This window comes from Perissodus microlepis, chromosome 3 (genome assembly GCF_051167445.1).
Source record: "Perissodus microlepis isolate ML-2025 ecotype Zambia chromosome 3, ASM5116744v1, whole genome shotgun sequence".
Lineage (NCBI taxonomy): Eukaryota > Metazoa > Chordata > Actinopteri > Cichliformes > Cichlidae > Perissodus > Perissodus microlepis.
In genome coordinates, this window is record NC_140463.1 from 52,421,971 (window position 1) to 52,442,705 (window position 20,735).

A 20,735-nucleotide genomic window follows, 5' to 3' on the forward strand; every position below is an offset into this window, starting at 1 on the left:
GTGCTGCCTGTTTGACTCTGATACACCCATTTCTGAGCACTTAAAAACAGCCCTCCACACAACAGAGACAAACCATAAAGGAATATGTGGCTTGTAGCAACCAAAGAAAGTTTAAGGTGCAAAATAAATAGGTTGAAAGGATTGTAATAAAGGAAACATCTAATTATAACAGTAATATTGGCTGTGTATCACGTGTGGCATGTCATTTTGGGGCTGGCCTCTGTTGGGATTGAGAATATGTGATGGCGGGGGCAGGGTTGGTTACTGGGGTTTATCCTGATCTCCTGTTTAGTGGAACTGTGCTCCTTTGAATCCACAGCACTAACCTGGCACATACACATAAAATGCATCATTGCTATAGAGCACAGCAGGACTCGTTATGGGTGGTGGGGCAGGCTGGAATGGTGTTGAGGAGTCGTATCGCAGTGACATTGGCTCCCCTGCTTCACTCTCTCCTGCCCCACTAATGCAACTCACTAATCCCTCTGTCCCCTTTAGGTGGGGCTGACAAGATAAAATACAATATAGGCTGCACGACTGGTGGGTGGGGGCTGTGCTGTCAGCCCCCCTGGGTCTGCTCCTCTGTGATCCTCAGTGGGCCAGTATGCCTCTCCTGGTAGCTCCATGGGGGATGGTGTGGTGGGTTGGTGGGTGCCATGGCGACTATGTGCGGACTTCACATTTTTGTCTGCTGTGACAGCTCCTTGATCTGGGCAGGGCCAGTGGGGTGTGGGGGCTGGTAGGTCCTTTGTGGGGCTTTGGACGGGGTTGCCTGAATATTGTCAGGCAGCTGGGTGCTGTGCCTCGACCCTTTCTTCCTTTGCATTTGTGGTTTGGTGCCATAAATTCACAACACAGAAGAGCCACCTCGACGGGACAACACTCAGCGGTTCATCTGCATCTCTTCCACAGCATGTCTTTATCCTGTCTTCCTTCTCTCACCCCAACCAATCACAGCAGATGGCCCCGCCCCTCCCTGAGCCTGGTTCTGCTGGAGGTTTCTTCCTGTTAAAAGGGAGTTTTTCCTTCCCACTGTCGCCAAAGTGCTGCTCATAGGGGGTCATATGATTGTTGGGTTTTTCTCTGTATGTGTTATTGTAGGGTCTACCTTACAATATAAAGCACCTTGAGATGACTGTTGTTGTGATTTGGTGCTGTGTAAATAAAACTGAATTGAATTGAATTAAGAAACAACTCTTAGATTCCTCACATGATTCTCCTGTATTCCTACTGGACGCCAAGGTAATATAATATGGAAGTGTGTCACAGTGCCTGGTGGCCACATTTTACCCATAAACTGTCAACCTGACCGTACTGTAGCTAAGTCCAAAGACTAGTTAAAGATTAAAGCTTTTTTGGGGGGTTAAATTTGACATAAATAAAGAAAGAATAACATTAAAGTCGATTCTTTTGATCACTGTAGTTCTACTTTGAGGATATGACGATCTCACATTCCTGGTCTTTGCAATTCCAGTTCAATGAAGCCTCATTTTCACCTTTTTCCAGATAAATTTTCCCAACTGTTCTAATGTCCATGCTGTGGCATTTTCCCATCATTTGTATTTCCTGTTAATGAATTTTTAATATGGTCTGGGAAATTACTATATATGAGTAACTTTCTGTTGTATTGCAGCTTAAGCAATGGCCATTGTCACTGAAATAAAATCCAAGTTGTAATGGTTTCCATTCAGAACGACAGGCACAGCGACGTATGGCAGAAACTAAACACTGCTCAGTGGATGAGTCCATCCTGGAATAAATACGAGGACAAAACTAAAAAGGAGAGCTTGTTTTCTCGAAGCAACAATAGAAAGCTCTTTGTCTCTACAGATGTTTATGCTCTGGGAAACACGTTAACAATATTTAAACATTTGTTCTTAATAAACGTTTTTACTTAATGATGCTTTATGATATTTTTATCTGACCTAATACCACAATACAAATGTAGCAGTGTATCCACATGAACTCAGCAGTGTTTCTACCCAGAGGCCACCGTGGTCCTTCTTTACTAATGCTGAGGGTTTTCTCCCAGCCGTGATAGCCTTTGACAGGTAAACTGAGTCATTCCAGCCCAGTGCAAAAATAACCTCCCTGTCTGCTCTTAACTTCACGCATCGATGCTAAAACATTGCATAGGCCTCGCAAACAGTGCAATCCTTAGACTAACTGAACCTGCAGACTGTGATCCTGTAGCTGTCGAGGAGAGGGCTTGATGCCGTCCATCTTCTGCTCAATTAACAACGCCTGCAACCTTTTGAGCCTTGGTCCTGCTACAGTCACAAATGTAACATCATCACTCTTTATTTTATCCACTACAGACTGCTGCCATTTCTCTGTTATGGCCCCACAAGGTCACTGAATCCCCCTCAAACCCACAGCATCACGTACAAGTTTTCAAAGCGGTGTTCTAATCTGCTTCGAGTTTACACACTGTCATTATTTTAGCCAGCCCCTCCGATCTTCTCCAGGTAAACACTACAAAGAAAGAGTTCAGTCTGAATAAAACATCTTGTGCATGTCACACGATACAGCATCCACAGCAGTATACACTGAAAACAGCAGAAGCTCTTCCTTCTTAGCCTTCGGTCCAGCAGTGATGATCTCCTTTTGCTTTTGGTTCACATCACCTTTCTCCTGAAAATCTGAGCTGGGCTTGACAAACCCTCAGCGTGATATAAAGGTAGCTCTTCTAGTGTATTTGCCATCTCCTAAGCTCTCATTGTTACCATCTCACATTCTTCTCCAATCCATGGTTAGGGTGCTTGCTCATAGGGGGTCATATGATTGTTGGGTTTTTCTCTGTATCTATGAAGCGCCTTGAGGCGACTTTTGTTGTGATTTGGCGCTATATAAATAAAATTGAATTGAATTGTCAGGGTCAAAGTTCAGAGGTAAGTTTGTTCAGCAAATGAATGACAATAAATCATACATGTTTGCTGATTCACAGGTTAACAGCCCGGAGGAACAGGGCTGTGTCATTCCTGTGATGCGATTCAGCTATATTTCAGCCACTCACACAAAACAACATTATATTAAAACAGAGTGCAGGTCTCATCCAACCATATTTAAATATGTGCCGTCTGAATCAGTACGTTTCATGTAGAAATATCTGTGGCAACGTTTTGTTGCAGCAATGATCTCAAAACACGGGGGGGGGGGGGGGGGGGGGGCTAAGATGAATGTCAGCTGTGAGGACAGGGGGTGTGCATGTGTGCTCAAGTCACGTGACACGTCATTTACGCAACATTTGGTCCATTTAAAAGTTACAGTGAAATAAAATCATGTTATGGATTGCACTCAGTATATTATGCCGACATGGTGCGATTCTGTCTGTCGAGCCGAAGTGCCAAAAGCTCTAAAATGAACTATCAGGCTCGAGTGTGCTGCCACAGCACAGAGCAGTCACACGGAGTCCTGCAGGCAGAAGAGGAGTGATCGTGTTAGCCAGCCTGCCTTACAAAACAAAAAGACATGAAGTGAAAAGCAGAGAGCAGAGTGTGGCAGAAGAAGACAGACTGGGCGAAGTCCTGTATGTGCGAGAGCGAGCGAGACCCGGGACAACGTCATCCGCCTCGCCTGGACTAGTCCGCCGGCCGGAGGAGGGACAGTGGCTGCACTGTGCAGCCGAAGAGTCCCTTTGATCGCACAGGAGACGAGCGACGCAACCGGTCCACCGTCCGTGCAAACTGCGCCAGGCAGCGTATTGGAAGCTGGAGGACACCGAGGAAAGTCACACTAGGAGCGGTGCTTAGTGAGAGGTGATGTTGGGGGGACATGGCTTCTTCTCCGGTCACCCCAGCGTCGCTTGAAGGAGAAACACCTTCACCCACCGGGAACGAGGAGCCCGCGACCACCCGACAGGTACGACACGCCTCCGAGACCCTCTGCGCGCCCGGTAACGCTGTAACGTTTTACCGAAGTTCATTCGCAAACACACCAGTTTAAGATGGACCCGAGAATCAGCACACGGGAGCATTGGTGTCTGACTCAGCAGAAACGGCTCGACGCGCATGTAATGATTCGTATTTGATAATGATGAAATACTTATTTAAAATAAGCACACAGATAAACACTGGTGGGTGAAAAAGTTCGTGTTTTGGTGAAATGAGTCCCGCCTAGTCCGGTCAAAACCTCATTCAGCAAAAGTCTGACAGACATTTGCAAACATCTGAGTCACCCTGAGACGCCAGTGCGCGTCCTTCTGATGCAAAAAGCCGTAAGTGACACGCTGTTTACACGCAGGAGCAGTTTAACACATGCAGGTTGTGCCTGTAGGCGTTTCGTGTAAATCAGTGCTGGGAGCGGTGGGTTCGTTTTGCAAATGTTGGACCTGATCAGTCTTAATCTGACAAACTGTAGTTTATGCTCTGTTTCTAATTCAGCCCCATGACAGACAACCAGCATGTTCTTCTGTCACGTGTTATTGACACGCACATATATAGTCCCTGTGTGGGATGTTAAAGGTGAGTTTGTTCAGGGCACGATCATACTGAGGCCATTTCAACAGGTGCAAGGAAGTGTTAGTGTCGTTACTACGACAGCACTGATGCCCTAATGAGTGCACATGGCTGGTAGACAGGAATGAAAAGTCAATGCTATGTATAGCATGAACTACTCGTTGTCTAAGGCGGGTGCAGAGAGTGTGAGCAGGAAATATCTGAGGTTGGATATTTCAGTTCTTGGAGAGCTGTGCAGAGACATTAGGATCTTAAACTATTGTCTGTATCTGGCAAAGCGAGAATCTGAGCCTTGTGTACAAACTGTGTGGTGTTTGTTCTGGCAGGAATATGAAACTACTGTGCACAGCATGCTTATTAAGATGGCCCAGTACCAGGTCATCTTGCAGGATGGTAGTGTTACATCAAGAAGGTTCATCTTTAATCTCCTTGTTGGATTTCTGTGTGTTTTCTCCCTGTGCCTCTGTGGCCTCTCCCCACAGTATCTGTGTTTGTGTTTCTGAATTGTGAGATATGTAAATTGCATTAAGTGTTTAAAGTACAGCACTAGATGATCGTATGGGTGAATGTGACTTGTTGTAAAGCACTTTGAGTTGTTGTCTATATAAAGTCTAAATGGAAATCCACTTATGTGCAGAGGACCAGAAGATCCAGCGCATCGAAATAAAAAGTTCTTTGCTTAAACAATGAATTGTGCGATAAAATATTAATTTTCAAATTCATTTTTAAGTTATTTTATTTATTCAATACAAAAGTAATTTATTATCTAGTAAATTAATTGAAAATAAAAAAATATTTATAAATCAGTATTTCAAAATAAATTATTATTCCATTAATAAATACTTCAAATCAGATTAAAAAAAAGAAATAAAATCTCAATAAAAGCTCACATCAAAAATCCTTTTCCTGTGTCGTCTCATGTCCAACATCTGTGTAGGCAGAGTGTAAACAAAGAGGCTGAATGGCCTTTGGTATAGGTGCAAAGCTGTGACTGTCTAACCAATGACAGAGCTCCTTACCTCGCACCGGCTAATTTGCATTGCTCCGGGGTTTGGGAAATTTATCCATTTATTCATTATGATGTGGTTCAGCATTATAATGCTGAACCACAGAAACACACACACACACACACACACACACACACACACACATATATATATATATATATATATATATATATATATATATATATATATATATATATATATATATATATATATATGTATATGTATGTGTGTGTGTGTGTGTATATATATGTGTGTGTATATACAGGGAGTGCAGAATTATTAGGCAAATGAGTATTTTGTCCACATCATCCTCTTCATGCATGTTGTCATACTCCAAGCTGTATAGGCTCGAAAGCCTACTACCAATTAAGCATATTAGGTGATGTGCATCTCTGTAATGAGAAGGGGTGTGGTCTAATGACATCAACACCCTATATCAGGTGTGCATAATTATTAGGCAACGTCCTTTCCTTTGGCAAAATGGGTCAAAAGAAGGACTTGACAGGCTCAGAAAAGTCAAAAATAGTGAGATATCTTGCAGAGGGATGCAGCAGTCTCAAAATTGCAAAGCTTCTGAAGCGTGATCATCGAACAATCAAGCGTTTCATTCAAAGTAATCAACAGGGTCGCAAGAAGCGTGTGGAAAAACCAAGGCGCAAAATAACTGCTCATGAACTGAGAAAAGTCAAGCGTGCAGCTGCCAAGATGCCACTTGCCACCAGTTTGGCCATATTTCAGAGCTGCAACATCACTGGAGTGCCCAAAAGCACAAGGTGTGCAATACTCAGAGACATGGCCAAGGTAAGAAAGGCTGAAAGACGACCACCACTGAACAAGACACACAAGCTGAAACGTCAAGACTGGGCCAAGAAATATCTCAAGACTGATTTTTCTAAGGTTTTATGGACTGATGAAATGAGAGTGAGTCTTGATGGGCCAGATGGATGGGCCCGTGGCTGGATTGGTAAAGGGCAGAGAGCTCCAGTCCGACTCAGACGCCAGCAAGGTGGAGGTGGAGTACTGGTTTGGGCTGGTATCATCAAAGATGAGCTTGTGGGGCCTTTTCGGGTTGAGGATGGAGTCAAGCTCAACTCCCAGTCCTACTGCCAGTTTCTGGAAGACACCTTCTTCAAGCAGTGGTACAGGAAGAAGTCTGCATCCTTCAAGAAAAACATGATTTTCATGCAGGACAATGCTCCATCACACGCGTCCAAGTACTCCACAGCGTGGCTGGCAAGAAAGGGTATAAAAGAAGAAAAACTAATGACATGGCCTCCTTGTTCACCTGATCTGAACCCCATTGAGAACCTGTGGTCCATCATCAAATGTGAGATTTACAAGGAGGGAAAACAGTACACCTCTCTGAACAGTGTCTGGGAGGCTGTGGTTGCTGCTGCACGCAATGTTGATGGTGAACAGAGCAAAACACTGACAGAATCCATGGATGGCAGGCTTTTGAGTGTCCTTGCAAAGAAAGGTGGCTATATTGGTCGCTGATTTGTTTTTGTTTTGTTTTTGAATGTCAGAAATGTATATTTGTGAATGTGGAGATGTTATATTGGTTTCACTGGTAAAAATAAATAATTGAAATGGGTATATATTTGTTTTTTGTTAAGTTGCCTAATAATTCTGCACAGTAATAGTCACCTGCACACACAGATATCCCCCTAAAATAGCTAAAACTAAAAACAAACTAAAAACTACTTCCAAAAACATTCAGCTTTGATATTAATGAGTTTTTTGGGTTCATTGAGAACATGGTTGTTGTTCAATAATAAAATTATTCCTCAAAAATACAACTTGCCTAATAATTCTGCACTCCCTGTAGTGCGTTAGCGCAGTTAGCTCGTTAACGTGTTGGCCGTCCAGCCCCACGCACGGGGCGATCCGCGGTAGCTCGTTAACGGAGATTTGCCGTGTTGTGGCGTTAACGTCATTTCAACGAGATTAACGCTGACAGCACTAGTGGGAACACAACGAATATGACTGCACATTTACGCCAACATAATCCTAGTGCAAAGACAAGTGGAAGCAGACAAAAACAACAAGCAGGCATGCTACAAACTTTACCCGAGTCATTTAGACCGCCGTTAGCACAGGATTCTCCTTATGGGGACCTGATATGTTTAATATGCTGCTGAGAATATAGCCCAGAAGAAGCGTATAGTATAGCTTTTATTTTGGAAAGAGCCATTTCTCTGTAATAAACTCTCTTTTCCAAAGATGAGTGATTTCTCAATCAGATAGATTAATTTTTTTATTACTTTGTTGTTTCAGCAACATTAAATTTAAAAACTGTACTTTTGAGTTAAAATATATATTTATAATTTTAATAAATGACAAATTAAAAAATATCGAACCGTGACACCAAAGTATCGAACCGAACCGTGAATTTTTTGTATCGTTGCACCCCTAATATATATGTGTGTGTGTGTGTGTGTGTGTGTATTTATACATCAATCCATTTTCTTGCTTATGGAGTTCAGGGCCTGGGACCTACTCCAGGTCAGCTTTCAGTGTTTATAAACATGAACACTATGAACTCATGACTCCCTTGGGAAGTCTATGGTTTTTCATAGGCAGGGGATATTTGTTTTATCACAGTTCATTACCGAACAGAGCAGGGTTCTAATTTATTTGTGGCTTTTAGGATATTATGTATAGGTGTGTAAAAGTGGAGTGAATATAATTACAAACAGCAATGCTAGTAGAGTGATGACAGACAGGGCGGTTGGGGGGTGGTGAACAGTTTGCCAACAGTTCTGCCCCTGTAGAGAAGGACATCTGCCATTTCTTTTTCCTTTTAGTCAAACAATTCAGGTAGTGATGAAAGAAAATCAGACTGTGGCAGTGCTTGCAGCAGGTAACGGAGTGATAATGCAGAGTTTTTACTGCACCGTGGACAGCTGATTTACACCATGGCAGCAGTCATCAGTGAAGTGCTTGGCTGCAACATGAACAATCTCAAGTAGCAATGCCCCCCATGGAGAAGGACACTAAGGCTAAGACCTTGAGGCGACTTTTGTTGTGATTTGGCGCTATATCAATAAAATTGAATTGAATTGAAAGACCAAGGGAGCACAAAGGGATGTTAGCCAACTATCAGAGCTGCAGAAAGGTGCAATGAAGAAGGTGCCTAAGAAGTACAGCAAGCTGCCCATACCTGAGGCCTTGGAAACTGCCAAGCAACGACTCAAAGCCTTGGCCAGCCATTTGAAGGGACCATACCAGAGAGATAGAAGGCAGGAGAATAAACTAGGAGTAATCTACAGAACAGTCCAAGGTATATTCTCAGTGGCAGGGGAACACTATGAGAAGAGCCCCACCAAGGCTGGAGATGGAGCAATACTGGAAGAGCATATGGGAGAAGGATGCAACCCATATGGAGACGCTCTGTCCCCGCTGCTGTTCTGCATAGGCCTGAACCCTCTCAGTGAGGTCTTTGACAAGACTGGCTACAGATGCAGACTACAGAATGGAGCAGTCGTCAGCCACCTCCTGTACATGGATGACATCAACCTGCATGCCAAGAGTTAACGAGACATTGATTCACTGATCCACACAACCAGGATATACAGCAATGACATCAGAATGTCGTTCAGACTGGAGAAGAGTAATCAGATGGTAACAAAGAGAGGGAAGGTAGTCAGAACTACCAGATGTGACGTTGCAGTCATAGAGGACAGTTACAAGTACCTGGGGATCCCACACGCAAATGGGAACCACAAAGAGGCCACCAGGAAAGCTGCATCCACCAAGTACCTGCAGAGGGTCAGGCAAGTCCTGAAGTGTCAGCTGAACGGTAAGAACAAGATCCGGGCCATCAACACCTATGCCTTGCCCGTGATAAAGTGCCCTGCTGGGGTAATAGGCTGGCCAAAGGAGGAGATAGAAGCCACTGACATCAAGACAAGAAAGCTCCTTACCATGGAGGGTTTCACCCCAAGTCCAGCACCCTGAGGCTGTACGCTAAGCGGAAGGAAGGGGGCCGGGGACTGGTGAGTGTCAGCACCACAGTCCAGGATAAGACAAGGAACATCCACGAATACATCACGAAGATGGCCCCAACTGACCGAGTGCTCAGTGAATACCTCAGGCAGCAGAAACCCAAGAAGAGGAGGGAGATGAGGAACCATCATGGAAGGACAGGCCCCTGCACGGTATGTACTACCGGCAGATAGAGGAGGTGGCTGATATCCAGAAATCCTACCAGTGGCTGGACAAAGCCGGACTGAAAGACAGCACAGAGGCACTAATCATGGCAGCACAGGAACAAGCTCTGAGTACAAGATCCATAGAGGCTGGGGTCTATCACACCAGGCAAGACCCCAGGTGCAGGCTGTGTAAAGATGTCCCTGAGACAATCCAGCACATAACAGCAGGGTGTAAGATGCTAGCAGGCAGGGCATACATGGAACGCCATAACCAAGTGGCCGGCATAGTGTACAGGAACATCTGTGCCAAGTATAACCTGGAAGTCCCAAGGTCAAAATGGGAGACGCCGCCAAGGGTGATGGAGAATGACCGAGCTAAGATCCTGTGGGACTTCCAGATACAGACGGACAAACTGGTGGTGGCTAACCAACCGGACATAGTGGTGGTAGACAAACAGAAGAAGACGGCCATAGTGATCGATGTAGCAGTTCACAATGACAGCAACATCAGAAAGAAGGAACATGAAAAGCTGTAGGGGTACCAAGAGTTGAAAGAAGAACTGAAAAAGATGTAATTTCTTACAAAGAAAGAAATTTCTTGAACCACTTGGCAGTGTTCAGCCTTTTCTCCCGGTTTCCCTTCTGTAACAATGGCTTCTTTACAGCCTCCCAGACAGCTCTGTGGGAATCGCGCTGTTGCAGAAATGCTATTGTGCCTGTCAAACTATGTTGTCTTTGACATTTTGTAAGAAATTAAATGTGTTTGAGACCGTACCAAAAGATACAGTTTAAAATTTAAGTCTGTTATGTACGTGCTAGACACAATACTGGTTCATCCCTTGACTTGAGTGCCTTTTTTATGTTTCAGTGATTCATAGGTCAGTGGCTTAACAAACAAAAACATGCTTCTGAAAATGGTCAGCTAAAAGGACTGGACTGTATATTATTTTATTAGGTTGGCACAAATGTAGGAATTGTGTTTGTGATATCACGATGTATCTGTTTCCTTTTCATATTACACTAAAGAGATCATCAACCATGTAGCGCTCATCCCTCCACCCATTTCATTCAGCATCCACACACATGTTGCAACACACTGGGGAGGGAACGGGAAATAGAGTAGAGCAGCAAAGCTTGATTTTCTTTACGATTGGTTAAACTAAAAGACGTTGATAAGGAATTTTAAGGATTTTAGGAAGCATAAAACCGAAATCAGTTGTATTGGATACGAGTATAAATGAGTGCTTAGGCTCATGCAAGAAAAAACATCTTGTTGCTGACAGTGGACAAACAAAATTGTCATTTAGCTTAAACATTAACAGTAGAAAAGGCCCGATAGGAATACAGTAGCTTAAATCTAACATCCTTGGAATCAAGCCGTGGGAGTGAGTTTTGAAACTTTTCTGTAGGACTGCTTTAAACTTGACTTCTTGGTGATGTGTGTCTGATGTCTTGTTTGACTTGAGTATATTCTTTACGTGCTTTAAGTTTCTAACACATTTGCTTTAACCAGTAATTGAAACTGCTGAGTAGGAAGTACTAAAGTGGGTGTTGAGCATGTTGGTTGTGTTCTTATTACCTGTTTCAATGTTTTCTTTTAATTGAAGTAGAAACATTTCCTACAGCGTTTCATGAATATGAAATGCTTCTGGGTTTTGCGTAATGTTAAACGTTATAAAATAATCTTATGATTTAAACTAGGGCTGCTCAATTAATCGAATTTTAATCTCGATTACGATCTGGGCTTTCAACGATCATTAAAAATGACTGAGCCGATTATTAGCCCCTCCCTCGTGCTTTACTCTCGCGCTGCTCCGTGTGGCAAATCGAGCGCACCTCTCTGCATTTCCAACATGTGTCACAACAATTAAGAGCAGCGGTCCCCAGCCTTTTTTGCGCCACGGACCGGTTTATGCCCGACAATATTTTCACGGACCGGCCTTTAAGGTGTCGCCGATAAATACAACAAAATAAAACTAGTACCGGTACCGAAAAAAGAAGATTTATTCATAACACACGTGAAAAGACCCAGGAAAACTGAGTTAACGATAAAAACGATAACAAAAATAATGCTGAAAACCGATAAAAACCCTGAAAACTATACATTTCACACCTGAGCCTCTACTCTCGCGGCCCGGTACCAAACGACTCACGGACCGGTACCGGTCCGAGGCCCGGGGGTTGGGGACCGCTGATTAAGAGGACCCGAGGGAAGCTCGGAAAGCTAAGCAGAAGTTATTTGGAGAGGAGAGAGACTGCCGTTGGTTGAAAAGAGAGGTAAAAAAACTTCAGTGGTGTGGAAACATTATGGGTTCGTGGAGTCAGACGTGGATCAAGTAGACACAGTGTGTAAACTTTGCTACAGTGTCGTAGCTGCACCACAGAGCAACACTGCAAAGTTCACTAAACACAGATGTTTACATTTTTCATTTATTTTTTATATTGCAAACATTTGCACTGTTATCAGTATTTGCACACTATTTTATATTATTTTTGACAATCTTTAAAGTCATTATTCAACACATTGTTATTGTTAAATAAATATCGTCAAATAATCGAGATCTCAATGTCAGTGAAAATAATCGTGATTATCATTTTTGCCATAATCGAGCAGCCCTAATTTAAACTCTGTATTCTTGGCTTATTCTTTCCTGGCCTTTCCTGTAAGCACTTTTATGCTCGGTGGTAAAATATCACGGAACTAGCAGTTTGGCGAGTGTCATACCGCCTGGATTAGTGGCTCAGCTGGTAATTCAGAGATTTATGTAGCTTAGTTTGCTGTGTCATGCTGATTTGGGGAGACTGGACACAGACCTGAGTCATTCTCTTCTGGGTGATCACAGTGGTTACTCTCCTCCCTTCCTCATCTCACCCTGCAAAGAAATCTTTGTTGTTCTGCCTTGACCTCTTCCTCTGTGTTAGTTTGCTGTCCTTTCATTAGCTAGCATTAGGTCTCTGTCTCATTCTCCTCTCCTCCATGAATGTATCCCCACTAATCCCATTACATGCTTGTCCTGCAGACACACCAGCAGATGACAAACCATCCATTATCTTGGACGGAGGTACACGTAGCGATGAATTGGGCAGCAATAAAGCTTTTATTCAGCTGCAGCTATTTGTCTTTCACAGAGATACGTTGGGTTGAACACTGCTGCACTGCTGTAATAGAAACATGTACACACTGACTATAACATCAAATGTGTAGTCGTGCAGGCCATGGTCATTTTTTAATGTCTCACGTATTCCAGATTGGACATGACCTCACATTTATCAAACTTACTTTTTAAAATCAAATAGTTAGAAATGAGAACATTCATTACTTCATTATGTAACATGTCCCTGTGATCTAAATAGCCTGTTAGCCCTCGGAGCACATTTAAGTAAATTGAAATAATTGTGCCGATAAATTGGATTTGAAAGCTCTTATTCTTATTTTCTGTTTTGATGATATTTGGGATATGCTGTTTATGTAGAACAGCTAAATCTAGTTCTTTATATCCCCATATAAATGATAAACACATTATTTACAAAACACTGCCTGGTGCGGCGGGATGCCAGAGGACAGCCTGTTTTGATTACGCTGTGATCTTTTTGGAGCGCACATTTTTGGTCTACGATCAAAGCTGCCACACCACGCTGGATTAATCTCCCAGTAGCTGAGTTTATGAAGTCATAAGAAAGGAATGTCCCACACGTTCCTGGTGTTACACCATATTTGGACTGGGACACCTTTGCTAACCTCTGTTGCTCAATGACACACTGATTTGAATCTGAAGGCGCTGGCGACATATTTGCAGCGGTGTGGGTTCACAGAGGCTGTTTAGACTCTGAGCATGTGACACACCAGTAGCATGCCACACTGGGCCTCTCGGGGTGGCGTACAGTGTCACTGTGTGTGTCTATTTAAGTGTTTGTCGTGTAAATGAGGACAACCAAGATATGTGAAGTATAGAGTGGTGTACCACATTGACAGGTTAATGTCAGTGTGTGTGAGTGTGAGCGGTTTGTGTGGCCAGAGAAGGTCAGCAGCCTCCAGAGGACAAAGCCAGCGCTTGTGTTCTTCCACAATCGCCCGTTTGATCAGACAGGTCATTTGGCATCTGTCAGGCTAAAAACAACAACACAACATAAAACCAAGCATACGCTCTGCAGTCCTACAGCTAACTCCTGACAGTCTGTCTGCTATAGGCTGAAGAAATCAGGGGCTCATTAATCTGCACCTGTCAGCGTCTTTATGCTAACAATAGATCAAACAGGATGTGTTCACAGGATGTGTAATGTTGAAGGTTACCGTACATCCTTACCTCCAGCAGCAGCACTGAGAATCATTTATCACTGATCGCTGTCTCTGCTTTGTTTTGACATATTTCATATTTATAAGGTAAATACCCTACAACATTACAGAGAAGAAGAAGTAATCCCAGGCTCGGTGAGGGGCAGCCATCTGCCGTCACCAGCTGGAGGTGATGAGTGGAAGACGGGAGAAAACATTCTCCACAGATTTTCTATAGAAGACTCGCCAGGCCACTCTTATTTTCATCCACTGCTTTGTTACCTTGACACGATGTTTTGGATCATCGTCATGCTTGAACATCCATCTTCATGGAGGGATGAAGGTTCCTCGTCACAGTACGATACGCGGTCCTGTCTATTGGCCCCTCCATGCAGGGAGGTCATCTTGTGCTCTTAGCAGAAAAGTGACCCATGTTTCCACCGCTTTACTGTGGGGGTGGTGTTCTTTGGTTTTTAGTGATTGTAAGGAGGTTTTCACAGATAAACCGTCACAAAAAACCCCATTAAGTGCCAAAATAACATAAACCTGTAGTTTTAAAATTTTTTAAAAACTTCTCAACAGAAAATCTGTTTAAACAAAAAGGTTTTGAACTGCTTTTTAAAAGAATTGACAGAGTCAGCTGTAGCCTTGGTGGTTTCTCTAATCCAGCACAGAGGCCAGTACATTAATCTAAATGCAATGACACAAACACATTGATAATTCCTTCCAGTGCAGCAGAGGAGACCATGTTTCACAATTTAGAAATGTTTAGTTAGGAGTGAGATAAAGATTTTACACAGTTGAAACTCAGAGAAGACTCAAACATTACACCAAGATTTTGAATGCTGAACTTAGCATGTGAACAAAAATAGAATAGAATAGAATAGAATGCGTTTTATTGTCACTACACACATGCACAATAAGCTTCAGAGCATCTCCTATTCAGTGCAGACGTGGGAAAAGAAAGAGGGGTGAGTTGCACAGTTCTGCAGCACTATCTACAAATATAGAAACAAAACATAGTGCATAGGATCTTGACCCTAGTGCTCTAACTACAGACCGATCTCCAAACGCCCTCTTATATCCAAAATTCTGGAAAAAGCGGTTCTAAAACAACTTCAGACCTTCCTTGATACTAACGGTGTCAATGAAAGTCAGTCTGGCTTTAAACCTCGCCATCGCACTGAGACAGCGTTAGCTAGGCTTTTTAATGATCTTCTTCTACCTGTGGGCCATTGTTGTAGTTTTACTAGATCTGACTGCTGCCTTTGACACGGTCGACCACAGCATTCTCATCTCAAGAACATGTCGTTGGTCTTAAAGGCCTAGCTTTATCTTGGTTCATCTCTCATAGAGGTCGTTTTCCGTAGCCATGGGGCAACACTCCTCGGCCTCTGCCCCATTCCCTGTGGTGTGCCTCAAGGATCTGTGCTCGGCCCAGTTCTTTTTTCCTTGTACATGCTGCCTTTGGGAGTAATACTTAAAAAATATAACATTTCCTTTCGCTGCTACGCTGACGACATACAAATTTATTTTCCTTTGACATCAGATGTCTCTACGTCTCTGCAACCCCTATTTGACTGTCTAAATGAGATCAAAACGTGGTCACGTCTCTCACACTGAACGAGGATAAGACAGAAGTTATAGTTTTTGATAGTCACACCCCGCTGGAACATCTTACTGATGCCTTAGGGCCCCTTGCTAGCCATCTCTCGCTCGCTGTTAGAAACCTTGGTGTTTTCCTGCTCTTTCAAACTCGAGAAATCGACCTCCTCTGTGGTAAAAAACTGTTTCTACCAGCTGCGTCAGATATCTAAAGCAAAGCCATACCTCCCTTTGAAGGACCTTAAAAAACTCATTCATGCTCTTATCACTTCCAGATTAGACTACTGTAATTCCCTCTACTCGGGCCTCCCACCTTCCTCTATTCACCGGCTGTGCGTCTCTTAACTGGTACTAGAAATTATGCTCACATCACACCAGTTTTAGCCAACCTACGTTGGCTCCCCGTTGAATATCGTATCAATTTCAAAATTCTTTTGCTTACCTTTAAAATTTTAAAGAATTTAGCTCCCAGCTATCTATGCAAACTCCTCCATTTGTACATCCCTAATAAGGCACTTAGATCTTCCAATCAAATGCTCCTGACGCAACCGAGGTCTCGTCTGAAGTCCAGAGGTGATCGGGCCTTTGCTGTCGTACCTCCCAGACTCTGGAGTAACCTCCCTCTTTATATTCGTTCCTCCGAGTCCATCCAGTCTTTTAAATTGCATCTTAAAACTTATTATTTTAGTGTGGCTTTTGATCCAAACTAGTATGTTGTTTCTATTTTATTTATTTATTTATTTATTTTGATAACACTTCTGAAGCATCAGAGCTGTCTTTGCCTGTGATAGAGCTGACCTGCCATAGGACACTGGGAAGAGTGTAAATCCAGGCTGAATTCCTTGTGTTGGACAGTATTTGTGTGCAGCAGCAGAGCGCAAAAATCAAACTGTATGTTTTGGTAAGCCTGGCCTTCTTGTACTGGATGTCAGTGAGCCAATAGCTGGTGAGTTTATCACATTAACAATTTTACTAGCAATTTCACTAGCTGGGACCACATCCTCAGTTACGATGAGCGATGATGGATGAGGGACCGTGTACTGGTGCTGCAGTGTGGGGAAGGCCTCAAAGAGGACTGGCAGCGGCTCCTGGGGGGCATGAAAATGAGAACAGAGGGTATTGGTGAAGGGGGCATATATAAACTGAGGCGGCGTGAATGAGGTGTGGGCCCACTCCTGAAATTCAGATAATATCTCCACTTAGAATAAACTGGGTCAAAGAAAAAGTGCCTCTGATTGGGCTGCTTTCTACAGTTGGCTGTGAGTCCATTGCAGGGCATCAAACATGGATAAGGGGTTGTTTCAACAGTAATTCTATGATGGAAAATTAATGAGGCATTTATCAGGATCTATATTTAATTTAATATCTATTTAACATATTTAATCAATATAAAGCTCAGTGTCTATTTTTTAGCTTGTAAAGTTGTGAAATTCATGGCAGATTCACTTCTTGGCTGTTTTGCGTTTTATTAGATAGTTGATAATAAAGAGTGTCTTTGCCTGTGGCTTTGTTAAGACTGCAGGTTTTTGTCCGCCTGACCTTTGGTGACCTTAGCGAGCTCAGGATGAACAGGCTGTCTGCTCTGTTTGGGTGTGATGCTGCCTGCAGAGACAGCGCTGTAGGTGTCTACTCTCATGCAGACACAACATCTTTACTGATATAACGTGGTCATTGCGTCTTCTCTGTTCTTCCTTATTAAATAATAGTAAAATGACTCTGCAGTTTTGATTCAAAATACACCAAGTCTGCTCAGTCTGAATCACACCGTTAGAGCCAGACCAAATGATTGGAGGACCAATATTAGCACTGAAAGAGTCTAAGCAGTACCACTGCCAGCTTTGGCCAGTGCAGGAGTGAACATGTAGATCCATGTTGTACTGAGCAGAGGCAACATGCAGCAAATGAATGAGTGGTCTCCACATGTTTGCACCCAAAGTTTCCCTGCTTTTGTGAGCTGAGCTGTTTTAATATTTTCCATGTAATAGATGATACTGTCCAATGGTTCCAGGGCTGTGAAGATGGAAAAAATGATGTTGCAGTCGTTGCTGAAGTGTTGGTACAATTTGAAGGAAGTCATTAAAGCCAGAGCGAGCAGACAAGGCAAGCACTCAAAGAATGTGGAAGGCAGTCGGGGAAAGTTGCCATGGACAGACTTAATTCCTCCCAGCCCCAAACAGCTTTTATACTGTGGACAAAAATACATGAAAGTGTGTGTGTACCTGTTTAGATGTCTCTGTGGGGACCAAGAATTGGAATGTTACTATACTTGTGGGGACCAACAGTCATTTATGAGGACAAAAGTGCCTCACGGGTTTGAGACTCACAATGTGGTTCTAGTGTCAGGGTTACAGTTAGGTTATGGTTAGGTTTAGGTTGAGGGTTAACCATTCATTATTGATGGTTATGGTGAGCGGCTAGGAAAAGGATCATGTCAACTAGGTGTCCTCACTAAGATATCAAAACTAGAATGTGTGTGTGTGTGTGTGTGTGTGTGTGTGTGTGTGTGTGTGTGTGTGTGTGTGAGAGAAAGGAGCTGTAGCTGGTCCCAGTAGCAGCAGGATACAAACGCCATAATGACACAGCTGCCTCTCGTCTGCCTTGTGAGTGAAATAAGATATTTGGGACCTTTGAATAGTTTTTTGAAAATATTTTTTTGTTTAAAGAAAGGAAAGAGAAGTTTAATCCTTTAACTATTTAACTGTTAGGTGTCAATCCCTGGGAGGGTTTCCCCCTTTTATTTGGCGTGGAGTCAGAATTATGGCTTCTCCACACTGTGGAAGTAGCTCTTTGACACAGTCGAGCAGTCATTGGTCATAACAGGATCATTTAAGACTCGATGATGAATAAGACTGTTGAAGTGCATGAGAAGGATCTCATATAAAACAGTCTGTGTCTGCTCCTCAATTCAATTTAATTCAGAAGACCCCTATGAGTGCAAGATCAAGGAAACAGTTCACCCTCCCTGGAGCCAGGCCCGGGGAGGGTGCCAGAAGCTGTACATCTGGTGGCCGGGCACTAGTCCATGGGGCCTGGCTGAGCACAACCCGAAAAAGGGACATGGGCCCATTCTTGTGCAGGCCCACCACCTGCAGCAGGCGCCATAGGGGTCGCATGCAATGTGTGCCACGTGGCAGCCAAGATCAGAGGCCATGGCGGACGGATCCCCGACTACCAAGACCAAGACTAGACTTAGTGTCTAATAGTCATTGAAGAACTCTGACTTGCTTCCTGTTCTAGTTGTTCTCTGGAAAAAAATCTGCAGGTCAAACAGGTGCACATACAAAGAGCACATTATTGATTAAAGCCTGGAAAACAACTGAGGCATTTGTCAGCCCAGCACGCTTGAAATGCCCAAGTGTTGAAAACAGTTTTCCATTCATCACCTCCCAAATGTCCACCAGATGGAACGTGTTTCTAAGATCAAGCTTAGTGAAGATTATTGTTCTTTGTAGTGGCTAAAAGCTCCAGCTGAAGCTGCTCTACAGTGGCTGGATGCAAAGCCCAATCACCATATAGCAGAACGTCTGTGAAGGTTCTCAGTCATCCAGGTCATCGTAGTCAAAGGAGCTTGCAAAGAAAAGCGTCTGGACTTCTTTAAGTTACTTGAAGACGTTTCACCTCTCATCCGAGAAGCTTCTTCAGTTCTAAGGTCAAATGGTGGGGAGTCCCAGATTTAAACCCAGTGGGAGTTTCCCCCCACAGAGGGACAAAAGGACCCCCTGATGATCCTCTAATCGCCTGAGCCAAGGTGTGAAACTGGGTGTGGGTCCCAATCAGCCAGAGTTTCGGGTGTGTTCATTGTGAAACTTTATCATATGATTTCCTGAGGTCAGATGGCCCAGGATGAGAGTGGGCATTAAGGCGTCTGGGGAGGGAACTCAGAACTGGATTATAGATGGCAGAGACTTGGTGTCGTAAACCCCCGCCTCTGTTCAAAGATGGTCGCTCACAGTGGACATAGATGGCTTCTTTCACTCCTCTTTCAAACCATCTGTCCTCTCTGTCCAAAATGTGAACATTGGCATCAATCTCTCCTCTGACAGAGTGATGTAAAAGAGATGGAGTCCAGAGATAAACCCAGAATTGTTATATGTTGTACTAGAGACAACACACTCGTTTTGCAGGATCCACCTGTGTTATCGCACAGGGAGAATTGACGTGGCCATTCTTACCACTCCTCCTGAGTAAGTCTGCTCAGCTGCACTGACTTCTCACGATGTTCTTGATGAGGAAGCTGATCGTGACTTGTAGTTTCTTTCAGTATTCAGTTATGGCAGTGGTGTCCAAACCCAGGCCACAAGTGTCCTGCAGGTTTTAGACGTGTCCAGCTGATTTAAATGGCTTAACATGCCTTGAAGTTCTCCAGACGCCTGGTAATGAACTAATCATTTGATTCAGGTGTGTAGACCCAGGGTGAGATCTAAAACCTGCAGGACACCAGCCCTCGAGGCCTGGAGTTGGCCAAGTTATGAAGCTAACTATTCTCAAAGCTAATGTAACAAGTTCTTCAAATGATTTCGTTTCATCCATAGATACCAACTCATCTCTCAGGTGCTCGCTTACAGCGTGATAGAAGGTGCTTCAGAAGAGTCCTGGATTTAGATGTTCTGTCATGGCATAGGAGGATTCTGGATTCAGGAGCAGATGGTGCAGGGAAAATGTTTATTTACAAACTACAGAGAAATACATATGGGCTTGGATTAAGTGGGTGGGCATAGAGCAGGGCGATATGGCCAAAAATATGTATCACGACATATATTTGAAAATTTGCAATAACGATATAACTGACAATATAATTGATGCGAGACAAAATACAACTCCACAACGTTACTAGCGCAAAACCCCCATCCATTTATTTTCACTTAAACAAGCAGCTGTTTTTTTTATGTGCATTAAAGCTATGTAAAGATTTAACAGTGCAAATGCAAATTCCTTGCTGAAGTTGAATCAAAAGGCATTTCCAGTAGAAATGTGCTGACATATCCTGAGCATAACCATGTATAATATCCACTGAAGTTAAAAAGAGGTGCTTTGCAACATTAAACTGCAGTGTGCCAAATAAAAAAGTCAAATACGTATTTTTCGGACCATAAGGCGCACGGGATTATAAGACACAAGAAACAAAGCAGTCAGATAAATCAAACTTTATTCAACTCATTCTTCTTGCTTCCTCCACTTCTGTACCATTGATTCTTTAATGCTGTATTCTATCACAGCGGCTCTATTCCCATGTTGTTGC

General features: G+C 43.3%; 1 protein-coding gene across 1 annotated transcript in view; it reads left to right on the forward strand.

Moving 5' to 3' along the window:
* The first annotated feature begins 3,365 nt into the window (after window positions 1–3,365).
* LOC146391933 (ankyrin-2-like) overlaps window positions 3,366–20,735 on the forward strand; it is a 157,430-nt gene continuing 140,060 nt past the window's right edge. Inside the window, exon 1 of the mRNA XM_084915322.1 lies at window positions 3,366–3,861. Coding sequence (XP_084771448.1) covers window positions 3,775–3,861 — 87 coding nt within the window. The 5' untranslated portion in view covers window positions 3,366–3,774. The remainder of the gene's footprint in view (window positions 3,862–20,735) is intronic.